The sequence below is a fragment of the Larimichthys crocea genome, unplaced genomic scaffold (assembly GCF_000972845.2).
Source record: "Larimichthys crocea isolate SSNF unplaced genomic scaffold, L_crocea_2.0 scaffold532, whole genome shotgun sequence".
In the NCBI taxonomy this organism is placed as follows: Eukaryota; Metazoa; Chordata; class Actinopteri; family Sciaenidae; genus Larimichthys; species Larimichthys crocea.
In genome coordinates, this window is record NW_020856961.1 from 334,848 (window position 1) to 358,156 (window position 23,309).

At 48.1% G+C, this 23,309-nt stretch overlaps 1 protein-coding gene across 2 annotated transcripts; it reads right to left on the reverse strand.

Moving 5' to 3' along the window:
• Positions 1–590: 590 nt before the first annotated feature.
• Positions 591–22,720, reverse strand: eml6 (EMAP like 6). 2 transcript variants are annotated; one of them, XM_019260052.2, is made up of 42 exons: positions 21,216–22,720; positions 19,219–19,378; positions 19,043–19,141; positions 18,232–18,300; positions 17,974–18,159; positions 17,758–17,893; positions 17,335–17,536; positions 16,486–16,623; positions 16,108–16,364; positions 15,801–16,010; positions 15,550–15,717; positions 14,946–15,052; positions 14,719–14,819; positions 14,408–14,594; positions 14,224–14,329; positions 13,496–13,589; positions 13,235–13,335; positions 12,723–12,925; positions 12,480–12,591; positions 11,472–11,599; positions 10,095–10,236; positions 9,858–10,010; positions 9,645–9,776; positions 9,348–9,436; positions 9,101–9,268; positions 8,712–8,913; positions 8,463–8,589; positions 8,310–8,388; positions 8,110–8,239; positions 7,934–8,032; positions 5,993–6,013; positions 3,883–4,056; positions 3,584–3,792; positions 3,345–3,502; positions 2,888–3,002; positions 2,414–2,602; positions 2,136–2,308; positions 1,858–2,020; positions 1,634–1,737; positions 1,139–1,292; positions 964–1,064; positions 591–700 (listed from the first exon to the last, which is right to left on the reverse strand). In XM_019260052.2, the coding sequence occupies exons 1-42, from the start codon at positions 21,410–21,412 to the stop codon at positions 676–678; spliced, it is 5,868 nt and encodes a 1,955-aa protein (XP_019115597.1). In that variant the 5' UTR covers positions 21,413–22,720; the 3' UTR covers positions 591–675. The 2 variants fall into 2 exon arrangements, with proteins under 2 accessions (XP_019115597.1, XP_019115598.1); XM_019260053.2 differs by lacking the exon at positions 5,993–6,013.
• Between the last annotated feature and the right edge of the window lie 589 nt (positions 22,721–23,309).

A 23,309-nucleotide genomic window follows, 5' to 3' on the forward strand; every position in this document is an offset into this window, starting at 1 on the left:
CTACAGCTCCATCTTCATCTTCATCTACAGCTCCATCTTTATCTACAGCTCCATCTTCATCTATAGCTCCATCTACAGATACAGCTCCATCTTCATCTACAGCTCCATCTTCATCTACAGCTTGAGATCCATCTTCAGCTACCTGCCGTGAAACATCACAGCTCCATCTATAGCCCTATCTCCATCTACAGCTCCATCTACATCTTCATCTTCATCTCCATCTTCATCTCCATCTTCATCTCCATCTTCATCTTCATCCACATCTTCATCTTCATCTTCAGCTCCACCTCCAGCTCCATCTCCATCTTCAGCTCCAGCTCCGTCAGACAGTAGGTACACAGGTGTGTAAGAAGCCCTCAGTGATCAGGTAGCACCATGGTTACAAACAAACGTTTGTCAAACGTTTGTTCAGGGTTTGTGAAAAAGGCACGTACTGACGAATGACAGGAAACAGCTACAAGTCTTTAACCACATCACAGGAAGAGAGCGACAGCAGCAGTTCAGAGGAAGTCACACGCTCACACCACTTCCTGTCTGTGTGACTTCAGGTGAAACGTCAGCACAGGTGAGTGCAGCACCACAGGAGAAGAAGAAGGAGGAGGAGGAGGAGGAGGAGGAGGACAAGGAGGAGGAGGAGGACAAGGAGGATGGAGGGATGAGGGGAGGTCAGATGTCTCACTGACATTTCCACACAAACAAACTGGAGAGAAAACAAGAGACAGGAGGAGAAGGAGAAGGAGAAGAACGAGGAAGAGTAGAAGGAGGAAGAGGAGAAGAAGAATTATTTTTTGCTTTATACATTTTTTTTATTCTTGTAAAATGCAACATGATCTAGCTGGTCTCTGCTGGTCTTAGCTAGTCTCAACTGGTCTCTACTAGTCTCTGCTGGTCTCAGCTGTCGTGTTGACTGACTAAAGCTTCAGGTGTTTGTCTGAAGGGTTTTTTGGTCGACTTAAATCTCACCTGCAGTCGCTGCCTCCGGCGCTGATGACGTATTTATCATCACAGGAGAAGCGAATGTTGGTCACGTGAGCAGAGTGACCAAAGTAACGCTTGTGTTTGGCCTGTGAAAAGACGAGATCAGATCAGTCGTCTGTCTCCTGAAGGCGTCTGCAATGTTTCCTATAAAGTTACATACAAATTTCTCTGAGCACGGGAAGTCAAATAGCTTGATGAGGCCGAAGTCGTCTCCTGTGACGAGGTTCAGGCCGTCGTGGGAAACACAAGCACAGTTCACGTCTGCTTTCTCAGCGTTGCGAGGCCAAACACCAAGAACCTCGTCACCCAGGATGCTGGAACAAAACAAAGTGTTCCCTAAAACCCCACAGTTCCCTGACATACACAGTATGTTCCCTAACATCTACAGTATGTTCTCTAACATCTACAGTATGTTCCCTAACATCTACAGTATGTTAATCTACAGTATGTTAATCTACAGTATGTTCCCTAACATCTACAGTATGTTCCCTAACATCTACAGTATGTTCCCTAACATCTACAGTATGTTAATCTACAGTATGTTCCCTGACATCTACAGTATGTTCCCTAAAATCTACAGTATGTTAATCTACAGTATGTTCCCTGACATCTACAGTATGTTCCCAATATGTCTGCTTTTCATAGCAAGGCTTACCTGGTCCACGTAGCCCAGGTGATCCTCTCAAAGACACACTGCTCGGTGATGATCTTCCCAGAGGGAACTTCATGCACCTGCCTAGTGTAGGTGCTGGTACACACCTGGGATGGAAATGAGGGAGATTTCAGGTTTTAGTTTCTACGTTTACCACATGACAGGGAGCCAAGAGTAAAGGTCACACAGCACTGAGACCAGACGAGTAAATGTTCTTAGTCTTTAACCTGGATGTGTTTGCTGTCAGCAGAGAAGTCGATCTGGATGACGAAGCCTGGGATGTCCTTACAGTATCCGATCCTGTTCAGGGACGGTCCCAAAGAAAGGTCGTAGAAATCCACTGCACTTTCAACTGAACCCACAGCCAAGAACCGATTGTCTGGACTGAACCTGGACCACAAGAAACCCACAAAATATGTGCAATTTATTTGAGGTACAACACAGAGGTGTTAAAGGGTGAAGTCCTACCGTATGTCCTGTTATCTGTTCAGGGATGAAGTCCTACCGTATGTCCTGGATAGCAACACTGCGGTCTCTCTTCTTGCCCCAGACGGTTAGGGAGTTGACCAACAGGATGATGAACTCTCCATTCTCCATACCGATGGACACCATCTCTCCGTTGGGACTGTAGGAGGTGCACTTGGCAGGATGACCCAAACTCACCTTGTTCAGGAGTTTCTAATACAGAAAACAAGAAGTGAGTAGATTCAAAATGTTATACAACATGAAAGCTTCAGACCTGTAGTGGAGCTAACTGCCTCCACACCCTCGTCAGACCAGCACCTTATCAGCCAGGTCCCATATTCGGATGGTCCCATCATCGCTGGCAGAAATGAAGACATCTTTGAAAGGGTGAGTGGCCAAACCCCAGATCCCTCCCTGAGTGTGTCCGTTGATCATGATGTTGGAGGCAGCATTCTTTTCTCCAACCTCGATGATCTCTCCATCTTTGGTTCCCACCAGGATTTTACCCTGGATCATCAGAAACAAAAGAGATACATCAACCTTGCTCCAGTGAACCATCTCACCTTCAATTGAAGAATCTGAGTACATTAGCTCATAAAGTACACTACAGTGTCTGTCTGTGCTGTGCTAACATTATAACCAAACAAATATCAGTGACTGAAAATATTTGGACAAAGGTGCAGCTGGGCACACCATAACTGGAGGTAAATTACCATAATGATCCACATGAACCACGGCAAATAACAGTTGATACTGGCAAACCTCTGACTGCATCATTGGCTTGTCTCATACCTTCCCTCTGCAGACGGATCGGACGTTCTCCACTGGTTGACCGGTCTCCAGCTGAAATGCTCTGCAGCGCTTCATCTCCTGATCCCAAAGCTTCACAGCACCGCCCTCTTTAGTCCTGTCAACAGCAAACATAGTTTTCTTTTCATCATTCAGACTTCTGCACAACAGTCCCTTTACCCAACTGACCACCTGACTCTTACCCTTCCCTTGACTACCTGTGAGGCCATTACATTGTTGAAGGTTAGCATCTGCTAAATCAACTCCACCCTGAGTCCAGGCCATAAAAGCTGGTCTCTGTGTCCCTATTTCTTTCAGATATTTTTGAACTAAAGTCAGGAAACGACCATTTGTCCGTCAGAGGTTACAGAGACAGGTGAGTTCAAACATTGACTGACTGACTGACTTGCACTTGTCACCTCTGAACTCTACTGGGGGATGTTGATTTTTGGGTACTCACGGTCGTTCTTTCCCCCCAGTGACAATGAGTCCATCCCTCAGGGTTGTGTACATGGTGAAGACCGGACCGCTGTGCGCCTTTGCCACCACTCGTACCAGGAAATGTTCTCTCCACACATACACGTCTCCATTTATAGCGCCTGTGAAAGTCAGGTTGTTCTGGAGGAGACAGACGTGATTTAATTTATATGTTCTATTTTAAAAGTCAAGTCCGAACAGGAAGTTTGAGAAGTATCTTACAGCACCAAAGGCGACAGACAGCATGGTCTGCATACGACCGTCCTCCACCGAGCCGATCACTCCCTTCTTGTAGACGAGTGAACCTCCAACCAGAGTCCAGAACTTGATGTGTTTGATTCCCACGGACACAAACTGGGTGTCAGAGTCCGGTCTGAACTCCACCACAAAGATTCGCTCAGTGTGGCCAGCTTTACTGGTCACTTTGGTGCCTGGCAGAGAGGTCAAAGGTCACTGTGCTTTGCTTTAGACTGTTCTGTAATGGAAGTTATTATTTAAGAATATGAAATTAAAGTTTGTACCTTCCTGCCACCTCCACACTGTGATGGTGTGTTCAAGCTCCACTCCCACAGAAAGCAGCAGCTTTCCTGTAGCGCTGAAGTTGATATAGCCAACACCCTTAGCATGGGAACAGCGAAGGATGGACAGGGTCTGTTTGGTCATGGCATCCCACACATGGATGGAGGGAGCAAGGCCTGAGAGAAGACACCAGAACCATGGGAACCAAAGAACTGAGGAACCACATAACCATCAAGCAAACCGTGAAGCTGTGGGCCTAAGGTAGTAAGGTAGCCCTAGAACTATAGGACTATAGAACTAAGGATTTCAAGAAATGACCGAAGAACCTAAGATCCACAGTATCAAGGAACAAAGGAACAGAGGATGCCAGTACCTGTGCAACCAAAGGGCCAAGGTACCAAGGTAATGACCACACAAGAACCTTGGGAACCTAAGGAATCAAGGACCTAAGGTAGTAAAGGAGCCAAGGAATCAAATAACAGAAGCACAGCAGAAAAATGGAAACACAAATCATAGAAAGAACCAATACCACCATGAACCAGAGAACCAAGGAACCAAAATACCACCAAAACACAGAGGAATGAGGGAACCACAGGATTGAGGAGGTAAGGAACCACTGAACAAAGGGGGAAATGGAGCCGCAGTGGAGACGCTGAATATCGGAGAGAACAGGCTCAGGTTCAGGAGTAAAGACATTCTCTATACACATGCCCTGTATACACACATTTACAGCAAACACTATTAACACCTGCAATCATAAAGGATCCTTTCGTCTAAAGAGATAAGTCATGTTTTAAAAAGGTGACAAACAAACCACAGGAACCTGAAGGATCCACACCAATGACCTCCAGGTGGACCAGCAGCTGACACTTTGTATCATCTTCTGCTCATTTCTCTTGTGGTGTACCACAAAGCTCTGTTTTGTTCCTACATCATGTTTATAAAATACAACATTTCTACGCTGATGACACACAGCTGTATGTTTCCAGGTGAGGTTCATGGTCTCTAGTCTCTTTTATGATGTTTCAGCCCGTTTGGTTCAACCTATTTTCTAGAGCCTCTGTCCTCAAAATATCTTCATAAAAGAAACTCATCTTTGATTTGTGTTATTCTTTTGTTTGTTTTTACAAACTGGTACCAGCCTCATCCTCGAATCTTGATCACCTAACTCAACAGTCAGTCATTCCTTATTTGTTGTTCCCAATCAAAGTCCAAATGTGATCTCACCTTGTCCACCACAGATCCAGAACAGTTCTATCATCTATCACCACGTTAAGTTCAGTCTCCTTCGAGTTCCCTCAATAAATTTAACTGTTATTTCATTCAAGTTAGTAAATGAGGACCGGGAACACGACCTGACATCATCAGTACAACAGATCCAGGTCCATGGTCTCTTCATGTGCAGCCTCTGAATCACAGTCTTACACAGTACAGACACCACAGACAGGTCCACTAACCGCCCAGCCTACTTTCACATGCTGATAAGTCACCATGCTCACACAAACATGGACACATCTGAAAACACACAGAGAAGATTTTCCATCCACACGAATGTTACAGATTGTTTTCTACAAACAAACATTAAACGTCTTCCTCCTTGACGAGTGAAGGTTCATCACGTCCACACTCATTCATGGTGGACTTTGAACATCATTTTGCTCAAAGGCAAATATTCTGAATTTAAACCTGCTGTCACAGAGCACAGAGGTTTCTGTGGTTGCCATATTAACACAGTAAGTGGCAATGGTGAGTTAAAAAAGTCAATCACAAGCTTGGTTTAATGTTTTAAACTTCACAGTTATCGTCAATGTTGAAACATCACAACATCAGACTGATAAAAATGAACATTTGATTTTACTGGATTCCTGGACACAGGAAGTTGGTTCAGTGTGGATGGACAGTGTGTTTTCATCTGATCCACATCAGCGTCCATGGACCGACACAGAGCTACAAACAGAACAACTCATCTGGACCTGATCCGGGTCCCGAGCGCTGATACTCACCGGACACTTCAGCCTCTACACACCGAGAGCGAACAACACCGACAGGTTAAACACCATCAACAGAGTCATGAGTGTGAATGGATGGGTGGCGAGGTGGGCGGGGTCTTACCTGGCAGGTCAGTGATGTCACCTGGTGATGAGGTGAGGCGGTGACAATGAGGAAGCAGTGGAAACAAAAAAAGAAGTGTGATGGACAAAAAGCAGCAGAGATGCAGAAACAGTCTGATCGACTGAACAACAAGACGACTTTAATCTGTCGACCCTGAAGACAGAACCAGAACCAGAGTCTGTCTAACCCCACAAAACTGAGCCATCCTTTTTGATCCAGTCTATGAGTGATTGTGAGGGCTGCTACAGTCATCTATAGCTGGGCCTCACTGATTACTATGAGGCCCGGCCCGGCGTGGTACATCAGCTGCAGGGACAGGTGTGGAGATGGCTCAGGAGACCAGAACCTGATTCGACCTGGGGCTTTGACAGAGGCCGGTTGAGTGGATATTAGGTGTGTGCATGGGGACATCCACAGATATCCTGTGGTACCAGCAGAAATCTGGTTTAAGAGTAAAAAGCATAGCTTGAAGGCGGCGGTTAGTTCCCACCTGGCGCACCCCCTGATTCTGGGATTCTGGGTACTGTTTGGCCTGGGTTCAAGACAGTTGGTTAACCAACTGGCCATCCCGAGAGCGCCTTTGCACCCATTACCATTGATTGAGGTCCCATTTGAACATATTGGGATGGACCTCTTAGGGCCATTTCACTAGAGTGTACGCGGATATCACTTTGTGTTAGTTCCAGAGGCAGCACCACTACACACCATCTCTGAGTGTGGCGCAGGCACTGTTTCAGGTCATCTGACTGCTCAAGGTACCTCATTTATGTCACATTCACTGAGAGAACTGTACGGATTATTGCGCATCAGGTCTATTTGAACCAGTGTTTACCACCCTCAAACTGATGGTTGAGCGCCTAAAGACTAAAGACTTTAAAGTCCATGATCCGTAAGTTTGTACACGATGTTAGCTGTAATTGGAACAGGTGGTAGATCCTCTGCTGTTTGCAGTGCGCGAGGTACCCCAGGCCTCCACGGGATTTTCTCCCTTTGAACTGTTGTTTGGCAGAAAACCATGCAGGGTTTTGGACCTGGTTAAAGAAAGCTGGGAGGACGGTCCGAGCCCAAGTAAAAATGAAGTTCAGTACGGACCTGAGGGCAAAACTCCACACACTAGGACAGTTATCACATGACAATTTGCTCTGGGCCCAGGAACATCAGCAGCGGCTGTACAACAGAGGAGCTGGGTTAAGACAATTCTCATCAGAGATAAAGTGCTTGTGTTGCTCCCATCGTCCAACTCCAAATTACTCGCCAAGTGGCAAGGACCCTTTGTGGTCACACGATGAGTGGGTGGCGCTGACTATGAGCTTGTGCGATCTGACAGGGGAGAAGCTACACAGATTTATCACCTCAACCTCCTTAAAGCTTGGAAAGAGGTTGTGTCTGTTTCCCTGGTGATGGACATTGCAGAGAGAGATGAGTTGGGGCTTGAGGTACCAAAGTCGATCAATCCGGTGGCGCTTGAGATATTAAAGCAGCAGCAGTAGGTTAGGCCAGATGGCCTGAACTGACTCAGCCCCGGGATGCCAGGAGCCAAACCCGGCAAGAAAACCACCTGATAGGCTGCTGTGTTCACTGTTAGACTGGACACTGCCGGTTCAGAGGTTCTGTCGCTGTGTTCACTGTTAGACTGGACACTGCTGGTTCAGAGGTTCTGTTCAGTCCGGCCGTGTTCACTGGAATGCAGATGCTGATGCTAGCTCATAGCGCTAGCTGCAATCATAGCGGTGGGGGTGTAACACACACTCGCTATTGGCTGCTGTAAACACCAATCAGTGTCCACGACAAGCCCCTCGCTTTTTTTAAGGAAAGATGTGAAAATGAGGAAGCAAACTGAACACTACTTCCTGTTTCATGAACACTACTTCCTGTTTCCTGCAGACTGTTAGCAGTTAATGTTTGTCTGATGCTAATTTAACAAGCTAACAGGAAACTCACCGATCTGTCCCGTAGCGATGATGTTTTGGTATTTGGGGTGTTGGTTGACCGTCAGACAAAGGATGTCGTCGGTGTGTTCCAGGTAGAAACTTTGAGTTCCTGTTAGGACAGGAAGCAGCAAGTGTGAGGTCATCATTCAACAACATGTGAAGTTAGAGGATGAGAGGTGGACTGACCAGCCGACAGGTTCTGGATGACCACAGCGGCAGCGGTGTGGAAGACGATGTCGGCTCCGTCATTGAGGTAATGCAGGTTGTTGCGGCAGTCGAAGCCTCTGTAGCCAAAGACGTGCTCCAACACGAGCTCCTGAAAACACAAACAGCCGGTCAGCGCCGCTCCGCCGGGTCAGCGGGCGAAGGTCCGAGCTCGTACTGACCTCTACCACCTTCTTTTTCTTGGTCACGTCGTTTCTCAGCAACTTGTCGGGCAGCGGCGTGGCTCGACTCACCGGAGGCCTGAACAAGAAACGAGTTGAGAACAGTTAAGGTAGCGTCAGGTAAAAAGTGCGTCCATGTGTATCATACAGTACCTCTCCTCCACAGGAAGCTCCCGGTGCTGCAGGTGTGGTCTGGTTCCTGACATGTTCCTGATGCTCGCCGAGTATATCTTGGTGACGTAGTCCACCACTTTCTCCCGTGCCACGTCGCTGTCGTACCCTGAAAAACACCATGAGTCCAAACAAATCAAACACGTGACAGGCCTTGAAGCAGCTTCAAGACTTTTCCAGGCTTGTGTCTGGACCAATCAAAAGCTCTGTCCTGTTTCCTTTTTGCATTACCTCCATCCTCCTCGGTGTCGTCATCCGACTCCTCGCTATCCACCGCTTTGCTCTCTTTGTGACCCGGCGGCTCTCTGGTCCAGATCATCAGCGCCGTGTCGGCCCCGCCCACCGACAGCAGAATGGAGTCGTCATTGGACCAGCGGACATTCGTCACGTTCGTGCTGTGACCCACGTACTTCTTAAACTTGGCGAACTGGCCCTGTAATAAAGAAACGTCAAACTGTGTTTCCATGACGATCACATGACCACCATTAAACACCTCAAAAAAAGTAACATGACCATCAATCTAAGGGTCCGAGGTCAGAGGTCAGAGGTCGCCTTGAACCAAAACAAGCAGCGGGTTTAATCGAGCAAGTTTTTACATTAGCAAACACACACACACTCACTCTGGACGGGAAGCTGAACAGTTTGAGGAAGCCGAAGTCGTCTCCGGTGGCGAGCAGTTTGCGATCTTTGGTGAGCGAGGCGGTGTTGACGAAGCTGAGCGTCGGCCATACTCCCTCACAGGTCGGACCCAGAACCGACGTCCAGCTGGCCCAGTCCAGCTTCTCGAACTAGAAACACACCAACACCCAACAAGTTTGTGTGCGCACATGACAACACGACAAGTTCAAAGACAGTCGGACATCTGACCTCCGACACGCTGATGTTCTGTTTGCGTCCTCGCGGAGCCTCAAAGAAAAGCTGCTCTTTAGCTCCCGTGTTCACCTGCAGCAGTTTACCTGTCCGCAACACACAGAAACAGTAACCATGGCGACGTGACACCACGTGTTTATAAAGTTTAACTATTAAAGATTTTAATGAACAACGACAATCTGGTTAGCTTCCAACATACTGCCCGCCTGCCTTCCTAAATATTTGCTAACATGCTAACATGTAACGTTAGCCTCTCCTGCTAACAGCGGCACAGGTGAGTACAGGTGTGTTCACCTCTGGAGTCCCAGTCGATGTGTGTGATGTAGCTGCCGGCTCCTTTACAGATGCCAACTCTCTTACTGGTCAGGACGTTGTAGATGTCCACAAAGGAATCATGGGACGCCACAGCCAGGTACTTCCCCACGTCTGAAACACAGAGCCGTGACTCATCACCCCCTGACCAATCACCTCCATCACCTGTCACACCTGTGTGCTGAGTTCAGGTACCTTGGGAAAAGCGGATGTCTGAGATGAGCTCCTTGCGGTGGTGGAAGGTGACCATGTCCTCCAGCGTGTCAGCATTCACCACCAGGAAGCTGCCGTCGTTCAGCCCGACCGCCAGAGCTTTACCGTCTGGAGAGAAGGCGCAGCACCGCCCACCTGACAGGTGACACACACGCACACACGTCACGGCGTGTAAATCATGTGATCAGATAGAGGTCGTCAACACTTCCTACCGCTCACCCTTCTTGAGCTTGCGGACGGCGACCATGCGGTGATTGGCCGACAGCTCCCAGATTCTCAGAGTTTTGTCGTCGCTGACGGTGGCGCAGACAGGAAGTAGAGGGTGAGCCGCCAAACCCCACACCTCCCCCTCCATGTGACCCTGAACACAACACAGAGGTGTTAACAGGAAATGACAGGCGAGGTCATCAGTCAGCAGTCAAAAAACGAGCGGAGTAATAAGGACGTGATGTTTGTCTGACTCTTGACAGGACTCAAACATCACGTCCTCGTACCAAAATCGATTTATATATTTACGGTATATATATTTATGTTTGATTGTTCCTGAAACCATGCAGCAGCATTCTGAATTAACTGCAAAGTCCTAAGAGACTTATTGGATTGTTTGTCCGTCTTTGGGTCCACATATGTATGTGAGCAGTTGTTCTCGAACATGAACTTTATTAAAAGCAAACATCGCGCACGCCTCACAGATGACAGCTTATGATCCTGTGTGAAGATGAAGGTAATGGCATACAGTCCTGACCTGCAGACGCTGCGCTGAGGCTCAGGAGCAGAAATCACATTAACTAAGTATGATAAATATTTTAACTGCCTATTATTTTGCGTATTCATGTTTCTTAATTGTTCAGTGAAATAGTCCTTCTATTTTTCAGGTTGACAGCCAACGGCACGCTCCAGTAAAATGATGACGGCACACAGAAAGAAGACGGTATTTTTTTCGTTTGCTGCCGGTGGATAATTTAAGTTTGACGGTTTCTCATAAATACAAGAAGGACTCAAATAGACATTAGGTAAACTTGAACTTTGGCCTACTAAGGCTGACCGTTTTTTTTTGTTGTTGTTGTGGCTCAGAATGTTTTTGTTTCATGCAGAAATGTTGCCTAATTTCGTTTTCTCTCTGCAGTCCTTCATTAAATCTAATAATAAAAAAAACGTTGCATGCTGTGTCATTTTAAATGTCAAAAGGGTTTTGCGGCTCCCGGTGCTTTCTTTACGGTGAGAAACGGGTCCAAATAGCTCTTTGAGTGGTAAAGGTTACCGACCCCTGGGCTAAAGGAAGCGGACAAGTCCTCTGTTACATTGAGACATGGCATTGAATTCAATGCTGAAGGAATCACTTCCTTAAATTTGGCTACAGCACTATCAGATAAACATCTGCTGTAAGAGTTTCGGCCAAATGTATATACATTTATATATTTACAGTATATATTTATATATTTACAGTGTATATATATTATATATATATATCTTATATATATATATTATATATATTATATATATATCTATATCTAATATATATATATATATATTTACAGTACCATATTTATATATCTACAGCACATATTTGTGTTTATGTATTTCTGTGGGTCACACCTGAACCAGCAGCGTCATCGGTCCGCTCTTGTCGATCTCCAGGATTTCTCCGTTCTTTGTTCCCAGCAGGATGTGACCGTGACCCAGAGTGATGGCTCTGATGGACGGGTTGTCCTCCAGCAGCAGACCTGAAACACACAGAGACTCTTTTAGACCCTGCAGCGTCCTCCAGAGTCCTACAGAGTCTGTGTCTCGGTCTGTGTCTTGGTCTGTGTCTCGGTCTCTGTGTCTTGGTCTGTGTCTTGGTCTGTGTCTCGGTCTGTCTCAGTCTCTGTGTCTTGGTCTGTGTCTTGGTCTGTGTCTCGGTCTGTCTCAGTCTCTGTCTCTTGGTCTGTGTCTCTTGGTCTCTGTCTCTTGGTCTCTGTCTCTTGGTCTGTGTCTCTTGGTCTGTGTCTCGATCTGTCTCAGTCTCTGTCTCTTGGTCTGTGTCTCGGTCTGTGTCTCTTGGTCTGTGTCTCTGGGTCTCTGTCTCTTGGTCTGTGTCTTGGTCTGTGTCTTGGTCTGTGTCTCTCGGTCTGTGTCTCGGTCTCTGTCTCTTGGTCTGTCTCTTGGTCTGTCTCGGTCTGTGTCTTGGTCTGTGTCTCTTGGTCTGTCTCGGTCTGTGTCTTGGTCTGTGTCTTGGTCTGTGTCTCTTGGTCTCTGTCTCTTGGTCTGTGTCTTGGTCTGTGTCTCTTGGTCTGTCTCGGTCTGTGTCTTGGTCTGTGTCTCTTGGTCTCTGTCTCTTGGTCTGTCTCGGTCTGTCTCTTGGTCTCTGTCTCTTGGTCTGTGTCTCGGTCTCTGTCTCTTGGTCTGTCTCTTGGTCTGTCTCGGTCTGTGTCTTGGTCTGTGTCTTGGTCTGTGTCTCTTGGTCTCTGTCTCTTGGTCTGTCTTGGTCTGTCTCTTGGTCTCTGTCTCTTGGTCTGTCTCGGTCTGTGTCTCTTGGTCTGTCTCGTCCTGTCTCAGCTGGTCGGTTTGGAGTCAGCAGCTCTGATAAAAACGAATCAAACATCTGAGCTGACGGAGTCAGACCTTTGGATGTTGGAGAGAGAGCAGCTCTCTTGATGGCGTAAGTCTTCAAACATCTCTCGAACATGTCGTCCCACAGCTCCACGACGCCGTCCTTTCCCCCCGTCACAAAGCCCTGGTCAGTGAACGCAACACAGGACACAGGACAAACAGCGAGCTTCAGACGAGTCCGCTTCACAACATCCACACAACGGTCATCAAACGTTCAGACTGGTGCTGTTGGTGAACACCTGATCCAGGTGTTACCTTGTCCAGGGAGCACATGGCGAACACGGGGCCGTCGTGGGCTTTGACGGTCTTAATGAGCGTCGTGTCTCTCCAGATGTAAACGTCTCCATTGGTGGCTCCGGAGAAGACGAGGTCCTCTGAGCGGCCGTAACACGCCGACATCATTGTCTCCTGCTTCCCCAGGTTACCAAAGATCCCCCGTCTGAACGTCAGACCGCCACCTGCAGGACGAAAGCAGAACAGCCTCACAGTTAGCCTAGCTTAGCATAAATACTGGATCCAGGGGGGAACTGTTAGCATAGCTAAGCATAAAGCTTATTGTGATTATTATATAATAAAGTTAATAATGTTACAAATGCTTTTTGTTTTGATTCAATATTTAGTCACTGAAGTAAAAAAATATTCAGCCGTAATGATACACGTTTTAATCACATGATGATGATCACATGATGATGATCACATGATGATGATCACATGATGATGATCACATGATGATGATCACATGATGATGATCAGGTGTTATGACGTACCTGAATGTTGCCAGAACTTGATGTGTTTGATGCCGACAGTCAGAAGTTTGTCCGTCCTGAACGGGTTACTGCGCACCACGAAGATCTTTTCCTTATGACCGCTGCAGGTCAGAGGTCACAGGGTCAGAGGTCACAGGGTCAGCAGTCACATGGTCAGAGGTCACATGGTCAGAGGTCACAGGGTCAGAGGTCACATGGTCAGAGGTCACAGGGTCAGAGGTCACATGGTCAGAGGTGTAAGCAGCAGACAGGTGTGTTTACCTGGCCTTGGCCAGTCTCTCTCCTTTCTTCCAGTCCCAGATCACGATGGAGTGAAAATCATCGATTCCCACAGAGACTAAACTCTTCCCATCCACTGAGAGACAGACAGGCAGAAAGAGAGGGAGACAGAGACAGAGAGGCAGAGAGACAGAGAGAGAGACAGGCAGAGAGAGAGACAGAGACAGAGAGACAGAGACAGACAGAGAGAGAGACAGGCAGAGAGAGACAGAGACAGAGAGAGAGACAGAGACAGAGAGGCAGAGAGACAGAGAGAGAGACAGGCAGAGAGAGACAGAGACAGAGAGACAGAGACAGACAGAGAGACAGAGAGAGAGAGACAGAGACAGAGAGACAGACAGAGAGACAGAGACAGAGAGAGACAGAGACAGAGAGACAGGCAGAGAGACAGACAGAGAGACAGAGACAGAGAGAGAGAGAGACAGAGAGAGAGAGACAGACAGAGAGACAGAGACAGAGAGAGACAGAGACAGAGAGACAGGCAGAGAGACAGAGACAGAGAGACAGGCAGAGAGACAGAGAGAGAGACAGAGACAGAGAGATACAGACAGAGAGACAGACAGAGAGACAGAGAGAGACAGAGACAGACAGAGAGAGGCAGACAGGCAGAGAGACAGGCAGGCAGAGAGGCAGAGATAACAAATGGTGCTTAAGTTAGAGGTGTTTCCAGGTGTTTCCAGGTGTTTCCAGGTGTTTCCAGGTGTTGTTACCTGTGAAGTCCAGCGCACACACTCCTCTGCTGTGGTGTCCTCTGAGCAGAGACAGACACTTCAGAGTCTGGACGTCCCACACATGGACGGCCGGGTCTCTGCCCACCTGAACACAGACAGCCAATCAGAAACACTCTCAGTCAGCCTCACGAGAACATGCTGCGCTCCCATTGGTCGGGCATACCTGTGCGGAGGCCACATAGTCTTTGAGCGGGTGGACGGCGAGGCTGAGGATGTCATCGTCGTGGCCGAGGTAAAACCTCTGAGTGTGCTGCAGGCGGTTGTAGATGACGGCAACGGCGGCCACGTGGTACACGACCTCACCCGCCTGACTGTAGAACAGGTTGTTACGACAGTCGAAGCCCCGATACCTGGAAACAAGACCGCCACAATAAAGGTCACTGCAAGCCCCGATACCAGTCTGTCTGTCTGTCTGTCTCTCTCTCTGCCTGTCTGTCTGTCTCTCTCTCTGCCTGTCTGTGTTCAGTGTTTTACCCGTGAACAAACTGCAGACGAAGTCCCTCCTCTGGAGCTTTCTGACGCTTCAGGGATCCAATCAGCTTCTTCCTCAGTTGAGGCAGGTCTTCTTTATACACCTGAAGACAGAGAGACAGACAGGTGAGTCATACAGACAGACAGACAGACAGACAGACAGACAGACAGACAGACAGACAGACAGACAGACAGACAGCCAGCATGTGACTTATTTGTGTTCTGGTCACCTGACGTTCATAGGTCGTCTGAGCTTCCTGTTCGATGTCTGAGTCGAGTTCTGGGACGTCCGACACGTCTGAGTCCGACTCTCCGCTGTTCGAGTCAGCGTAACCCTCTGAAGACAACAGGCGGGAAAACTTTATGAACAACAGGCGGGAAAACTTTATGAACAACAACAGGTGGGAAAACTTTATGAACAACAGGCGGGAAAACTTTATGAACAACAACAGGCGGGAAAAACTTTGACATCAGGCTGATTTGGAGTGGACTGAAAGGCTTTTTAAAGTTTGTTTGGAGGTGAAGACACACAGCTGAGTGTTCACAGGTGAGTGATCACAGGTGAGTGTTCACAGGTGAGTGTTCACAGGTGTTCACAGGTGAGTGTTCACAGGTATTCACAGATGAGTGTTCAAAGGTGAGTGTTCACAGGTGAGTGTTCATAGGTGTTCACAGGTGAGTGTTCGCAGGTGTTCACAGGTGAGTGTTCACAGGTGAGTGTTTGCAGGTGTTCACAGGTGAGTGTTCGCAGGTGAGTGTTCACATTTCTGTGTGAATCGAGATTCATACGTATTTTATGATACCTGAGTTATAAATGATAAATGCTGATGTTACCTTGGAGGAGGGGTTCAAGGACGCCGTTCATGACGCCCTCTGGCAGGAACCTCCACTGGAAGACGGCGTGGTCAGCTCCGCCAGTACTGATGACCCACTGCAGGTCGTTGGACCAGCGAACGTTTGTCACATGGGCTGAGTGACCGATGTACTTCTTAAATTTGGCTCCTGTTTGAGGAAAAAGACAGAGGGCCTCTCCTCTGAGTGAAACAATGTCTAAAACAGTTCCTGCAGTGGAAATACATACAAACCTTTCTTGAGGCACGGGAACCTGAAGAGTTTGACGAGGCCCAGGTCGTCTCCCGTCACCAGCACAGCACTGCTGTAGTTAGCGTCCACAGAGTTCACATTGGTGACATTTGAGTATTTGGGCCAGATACCATTCACCTCCGTCCCAACAACACCCGTCCACGTCATCCAGTGGATCCCCTTTGCTTCCTCTTTAGGAACCAGCTTCCCTGCTGCCGGACACAGGAGGCCAAAAGGTCAGAACCACAGAGATATGTGGGAGGTAAGTGAAGGTAAGTCCTAAGTTCTGATGTACTACTAAGATAGTACCTGGCATTCTGTAGAAGAGCCGCTCTCCAGCGCCGTCGTTGGTCTGCAGGAAGCGGCTGTCGACTGACCAGTCCAGGTGGGTGATGAAGGAGGCAGAGCGGCTGCACTCACCGACCTTCTTGTATCGCTGAGCGACAGCATAGATGTCTACGAGCCCGTCGTTTGATCCCACCGCCAGGAAGGAACCGTCCGGTGAGAACTTCAGCTCGTGGATCACCTCCTTCCTGTCTTTGATGTGTACGACCTCTGTCATGTCCCTGAAAACAACGGTTCATTACCTCAACTTCAACTTCCTCAAATGAAATTATATTCTTCTCAGCTTTGAAACAAGATGCGGCTGGATAAACTAGTTCACGAACAACGGCGCCCTGAGGTCACCTGACACGCAGCACGGTGAAGGATCCATCCTTCATGCCCAGAGCGAGCTGAGATCCATCGTTATTAAATGAGACGCTCCGGACTGATTCCTCCATGTTACAGCGAGCCAGCAGAGTGTGGTCAGGAAGACTCCACAGCCTGAGAGACAGACAGGTGAGAGACAGACAGGTGAGGGACAGGCAGGTGAGGGACAGGCGGGTGAGGGACAGACGGGTGAGGGAGAGTAGGGTGAGGGACAGACAGGTGAGAGACAGACAGGTGAGGGACAGGGAGGTGAGGGACATGCAGGTGAGGGACAGACAGGTGAGGGACAGACAGGTGAGGGAGAGTAGGGTGAGGGACAGACAGGTGAGAGACAGACAGGTGAGAGACAGACAGGTGAGAGACAGACGGGTGAGAGACAGACGGGTGAGGGAGAGACAGGTGAGCGACAGACAGGTGAGGGAGAGTAGGGTGAGGGAGAGACAGGTGAGAGACAGACAGGTGAGAGACAGAGAGGTGAGGGACAGGCAGGCGAGGGACAGACAGGTGAGGGACAGACAGGTGAGGGAGAGTAGGGTGAGGGACAGACAGGTGAGAGACAGACAGGTGAGAGACAGACAGGTGAGGGAGAGAAGGGTGAGGGACAGACAGGTGAGAGACAGACAGGTGAGGGAGAGACAGGTGAGGGACAGACGGGTGAGGGAGAGTAGGGTGAGGGACAGACAGGTGAGAGACAGACGGGTGAGAGACAGACGGGTGAGGGAGAGAAGGGTGAGGGACAGACAGGTGAGGGAGAGAAGGGTGAGGGACAGACAGGTGATGGACAGACAGGTGAGAGACAGACAGGTGTTGGTGGGTCAGCCCGACCTGACGGAGCGGTCGTCGCTCCCGGTGACGGCGACCGGTTGCTTGGGGTGCAGGTCGAGCGCCCACAGCTCGCCCTCGCTGTGACCCTGCATCAACAGAACTGGTTTGTCCCGGTCTCGGACCATGACCTCGAAGATCTCGCTGTCTTGTGTTCCCGCCAGGATCCGGTCAGCCTTCCAGCAAACACTGCGGATCGACAGACCTGCAACAGAAAACACACCTGACCATGAGAACCGCCCAGTTCAGGTTCAAGGTGATGTCTTCAGGTGTTGTTTTGTCCGACCAGAAGTAATCAGTTACTTCTCTCTTTAAGTTACTTTGCTGAGAAAACAACACGACCTCTCACCAGCTTCCCACCATGAACAAAGTTTCAAACCAATTCAAAGTGTACAGGAAGTGTCCAGGTGAGCGGATGGATCAGACCTTTGTATCCCTGCTCCGCCTCCCTCAGGTCGATCTTGGTGATGGGTTTGAAGTCCACGTCCCACAGTCGGATGCAGCCGTCTCGCCCTCCTGTGGCGAATCCTTCCTCACAGGCGTGCATGCTGAAGATTCCAGCCTGAACACATTTCAGTGCACACATTATAGATACCTCAGTATAAATATGAACATACATGAACATGTGTTCAGCGTGTGTACCCCGTGTGCGGCCTGCACAGTCCTGATCAGACTGATTCCTCTCCACACGTAGACGTCACCGTTCAGAGCTCCGGAGTACGTCAGCTCGTCTTTGGCTGCAGAGACACACAGGATGGTCTGCAGGTCGCCCGTCTTCCCAAAGATCCCTCTCTTTGGAGTCAGAGCGTTCCCGCACAGAGTCCAGAACTACACACAGGACACGTGTTCAAACAGCTGACTGAGCACCATCTGTGACACAGTCTGGACTTCCTGTCTCACCTTGATGTGTTTGACTCCACAGCTGACCAGGCGGCTCGACTGGAACAGATCCCAGGCCACGTCAAAGACCTGCAGAACACCAAGGATCAGGGTCCGAGTGGACTATGGTGGACTAAAGTGGACTATGGTGGACCAAAGTGGACTATAGTGGACTATGGTGGACCAAAGTGGACTATGGTGGACTAAAGTGGACTATAGTGGACTATGGTGGACCAAAGTGGACTAAAGTGGACTAGGTGGACCAAACTGGACTACGGTAGACTAAGGTGGACTAAATTGTACTAAGGTGGACTATGGTGGACCAAAGTGGACTAAAGTGGACTAAGGTGGACCAAACTGGACTATGGTAGACTAAGGTGGACTAAAGTGGACTATAGTGGACTATGGTGGACCAAAGTGGACTAAAGTGGACTAAGGTGGACCAAACTGGACTACGGTAGACTAAATTGTACTATGGTGGACTATGGTGGACCAAAGTGGACTAAGGTGGACCAAACTGGACTATGGTAGACTAAGGTGGACTAAATTGGACTAAGGTGGACCAAAGTGGACTATGGTGGACTAGAGTAGACTATGGTGGACTAAAGTGGACTATGGTGGACCAAAGTGGACTATGGTGGACTATGGTGGACCAAAGTGGACTATGGTGAACCAAAGTGGACTAAAGTGGACTAAGGTGGACCAAACTGGACTATGGTAGACTAAGGTGGACTAAATTGTACTAAGGTGGTCTATGGTAGACTAAAGTGGACTAAGGTGGACCAAACTAGACTAGGACTAAACTTCAGTGTGAATGAATGGAGTGTCGTACCCGGTCTGAGTGTCCGGTTGCCGTGGCGAGGACTCGTCCTCTCCTCCAATCCCAGACACACAGTGTGTTTTTGGCATCCAGACCAACCGACGCCAGCCGCTACGAGACAAAACAAACATCCAGAGTCAATGCAGTGCTGCCATCTGTAACTCTGACATAAGGGAGCATGGTCTCACCTGGCCATCAGAGTCGAAGGCCAAACAGGCCACTCCGTGTGTGTGGACGTCCCTCAGGATGGACACGGTCTGCATGGCGTACGTGTCCCAGATACAGATAAACGGGTTCTTACCTACCTGACCCGTCGCCACCTGGATCTTATCTGGATGGATCGCTAGACTGAGAGACAGACAGGTGAGGAGAGGGAGACAGGTGAAGCGGGGGAGAGAGAGAAACAGGTGGGGAGACATTTAAACATAGATGGTTGTGAGCGCCTCCTACAGACAGACAGCAGCAGTGTACAGTCCCTGACAAAAGTCTTGTCACTTATCCATTTTGTAGAAACAACAGCTTATAATGTGACTTTTAATTAATCCATTGGTTTTAGAAATGGCTCATATGAAAGCTAAAACCCTCCCAAATTATGTTTAATGTACTAAAATAAATTTGCTTCACAGAAGAAAGATATATTATTCAATGAACACAGAAAGGTCAGGTTTTGGCAAGACAAAAGTTTTGTCGCCTACAGAGAATGTGAAAATCGAACAAATAATTTACTCCAAATACAAAAATATGTTGCATAACATCAGTGAATTAAGTAGTGGTGCTGTGAGATCCATATTTAATATCTTGTATGACTTCCATGAGCTTGAAGGACTGCATCCATGCGGTTCGGCAGTGATTCATACAATTTATTGATGAAGTCATCAGGAATAGCAAAGAAAGCAGTCTTACATGCCTCCCAGAGTTCATCAAGATTCTTTGGTTTTGTCTTCTATGCTTCCTCTTTCATTCTACCCCAGACATGCTCAATAATGTTCATGTCTGGTGACTGGGCTGGCCGGTCCTGAAGCACCTTGATCTTCGTCGCCTTGAGGAACTTTGATGTAGAGATGGAAGTATGCGATGGAGCACCATCCTGCTGCAAAATTTGACCCCTTTTATGGTTGGGAATGTAAGAGGTAGCTAATACTTCTTGATATTTTAGGCTATTGATATTGCCTTCCACCCTGCAAATCTCTCACACACCCCCATACTGGATGTAACCCCAGACCATGATTTTTCCGCCACCAAACTTAACTGTTTTCTGGGTGAATCTCGGGTCCATGCGGGCTCTACTAGGTCTCCTGCAATATTTGCAGCGGCTGTGATGTAATTAAACCAAAGATTCATCTGAAAAATCCACCTTCTGCTACTTTTCCAGCGTCCATCCTTTTAGCAGGCTGTGGGCCTTGGCAAATGTCACACATTTTTTTAATTGCCTTTTGTTTAGTGCTGGTTTCTGGGCACTGATTTGACCATGAAGGCCGTTTCGAGACAGAATTCTACAAACTATTCTGGTTGACACGGGGACTTGAGGTGACCAGGCCTGGTGGAGCTCTGCCAGCCAACAAACGGTCCTCCTGAGCAGTTGTCTTGCGGGGTCTGCCGGACCTGGGCTTGTCAAAAACATCTCCAGTCTTTTCAAATCTTTTTCTTATTCTTTGTACTTGACGCTGAGACACATTGAAGGTGTCAGCCATCTCAGCAGTGGATCTGGTCTTCAGCCTCTTGATAATCAATGCTTTGGCCTCAGGGTGAATCTTAGGCATGTTGTCAGAGGTCAAGTTGCAGTTGATGTGAAGGTCTGGTGTGCTGGGGTTCTTTTAATACACACCCACTAACTGACTGATCACTTATTGATCACAGGTGAGGCTGTAATCTAGGACTGGGTGCATCATATGACAAAGCGACAAGACTTTTGTCTTTGCAAAAACTGACTCAGTGGGCTTTACCAAGCTGTGAATGTTAGAATGCTTTTCAGTTCAGTCGTTTGGCACCAAAACATTATTTCAAAAGCTGTTGGGATTGAAATTAGTCATTTCTTGTAAAAAAAAAAATGATTAGAAATATATTTATGGGGCACTTAAGGTCAACTTGTACCCAAGCGACAAGACTTTTGTCAGGGACTGTAAATGGTTCATCCAGCATACAAAGCACAGCGGCATCAGCTACTCATTAGAACCGCCCTTCTCACCTGATGATGTCATCATTGTGTCCCAGGTAAAACTTCTGGGTGTGTTCTCTGGTGTTGTATACCACGCCCACCCCGGCCACAAAGTAGACCACCTCTTTTCCCGCGGTGTAGTACAGGTTATTCCGACACTGGTGACCTCTGTACCCGTGAATCCACTCCAGCCTCAGCTGGCAGCGCGGCGCCGTCTTATCGGACATGTCGGAACGTCAACGTTAAAGAGCCGCAAAGAAAAGACAGGAAGCTGACGAGTTGAGGACAGGTTCGTCCTGTGTGACGGCGATGTGTCATTGGCTACGAAAACTCAGTCAGACCTGAGTCCATCCAAACCTGCTGCTGGTCCTAATGCTGATAGGAGCTGTAGTTCATCATTGTAGTCTCTTTAACAGTGCAACATCCAACTACACTTCCCATAATTCCAACCTGCAGGCTCACTGCCAAAACAAATCACTGTGTCACAGGTGGAGTGATGATGTCAGCACTTCAGGACTACAAAACTACGAAAGCTTCAGCTAGCAGCACAGCGCTACGTCCAAGAAACTGTAAAACCCGTTTGTGAGAATGAAAGTCATCCTGATGATGGCGAAGGTCACGATGAAGGTGGCGATGAAGGTGATGACCAAGGTGATGATGAAGATTAAATCTAAGTAGAACAGTCCTAATAGGGGTTCTTTAAATTGTCAATAGAAGGTTCTTTACATGTCAGTAGAAGTTTCTTTACATTGTCAATAGAAGGTTCTTTACATGTCAATAGAAGGTTCTTTACATGTCAGTAGAAGGTTTGTTACATGTCAGTAGAAGGTTCTTTACATTGTCAATAGAAGGTTCTTTACATTGTCAATAGAAGGTTCTTTACATGTCAGTAGAAGGTTCTTTACATTGTCAATAGAAGGTTCTTTACATGTCAGTAGAAGGTTCTTTACATGTCAGTAGAACTGGGCTAACAGCAGTTAAGGGAACCTGCAGGAACATTCTTTAAGAGAACGTTGTTACCTGATGAATGAATGAAGAGATGTGAGCACATTAAAGATACACCTGAGTAAATATGAGCAGATAGAAATGCGGGATCCGTTCAGGCCACATGTCTCGGTGTCAGCAGCCGCCCGTCAGAGCGTTAAACGGGGGATGGGAGTCTCCGTTGATCTGACCGAGGTTCCGTTTAGAACAATGAATCTAAATTCCTGAAATGATTTGGCGTAATTTCACAAACGAACGTCTGAAGGCTGGAATGACAGAAAATCCCCCCGCCGGTTCCCGCCGCCGTCTGTTGGCTGTTTCCAGCTGAGATCCGGAGATTACAGATTTATCCCGTCGGTCCGCAGAGCGACCCACCGTCCACCCCGACCGACACCGACTGCACCTGCTCCTGAAGGCCGGGCGACAGACGCTGAGAGCCGGCAGAGACCCGCGGCAGCTGGCCGGTTCAAAAACAGAGAATGATGAAGGAAAGTCGGGATATTAACGGAGATCCCGGGGCTCACCGACGGCTTCAACACCGACAGGATTAACCCGAGCACTTCCGGTTACTTTCAAAATAAGTGAATTCATCTTTATGCCGTTTGAGTGACAGAAATAAATGAATGACACTCGAACTTATTTAATACATTTTTAACTTTTATTAATTGATATTGAAAGTAGTTTTCAGTAGAAATATAAACGCTAGTAAAGACATAATTTACAGGTCAGATCTGGTTACATAAGTTACATAAATGTGACAGTATTCGTGTTCGGTGTGTATTTTGAAGACAGTTATCTGACTTTGATGTGTTTCTTACTGAAAGCTCGATTTTATTTTGTAATCCATGCCCCAGGTTCCGGTCTCCTTCGCGCTAACCTCCGCGAGCTTCCCGCCTCTGGTCACGCTCGGAGCGCAGCGGCTTCATGAATCAGATCACTGTGCTGAGGAGCCCGCGGTGCATCATGGGAGGTGTAGTATTTTAAACCGCAGCCGATGGAATTCCTCAACTGACCTCCAGAGACCGTCCGTGACCTCCAGAGACCGTCCGTGACGACCAGAGACCGTCCGTGACCTCCAGAGATCGTCCGTGACCTCCAGAGATCGTCCGTGACCTCCAGAGACCGTCCGTGACCTCCAAA

What these genes read in the sequence shown, in the direction of transcription:
- eml6 (XM_019260052.2), bottom strand. Translation starts at nt 21,412, where the DNA reads ATGTCCGATAAGACGGCGCCGCGCTGCCAGCTGAGGCTGGAGTGGATT. An exon ending in CCATGTGCTCCCTGGACAAG is followed by an intron (nt 12,592 to 12,722) that starts GTAACACCTGGA and finishes TTCACTGACCAG; the next exon opens with GGCTTTGTGACGGGGGGAAA. An exon ending in AGACATCCGCTTTTCCCAAG is followed by an intron (nt 9,777 to 9,857) that starts GTACCTGAACTC and finishes TCTGTGTTTCAG; the next exon opens with ACGTGGGGAAGTACCTGGCT.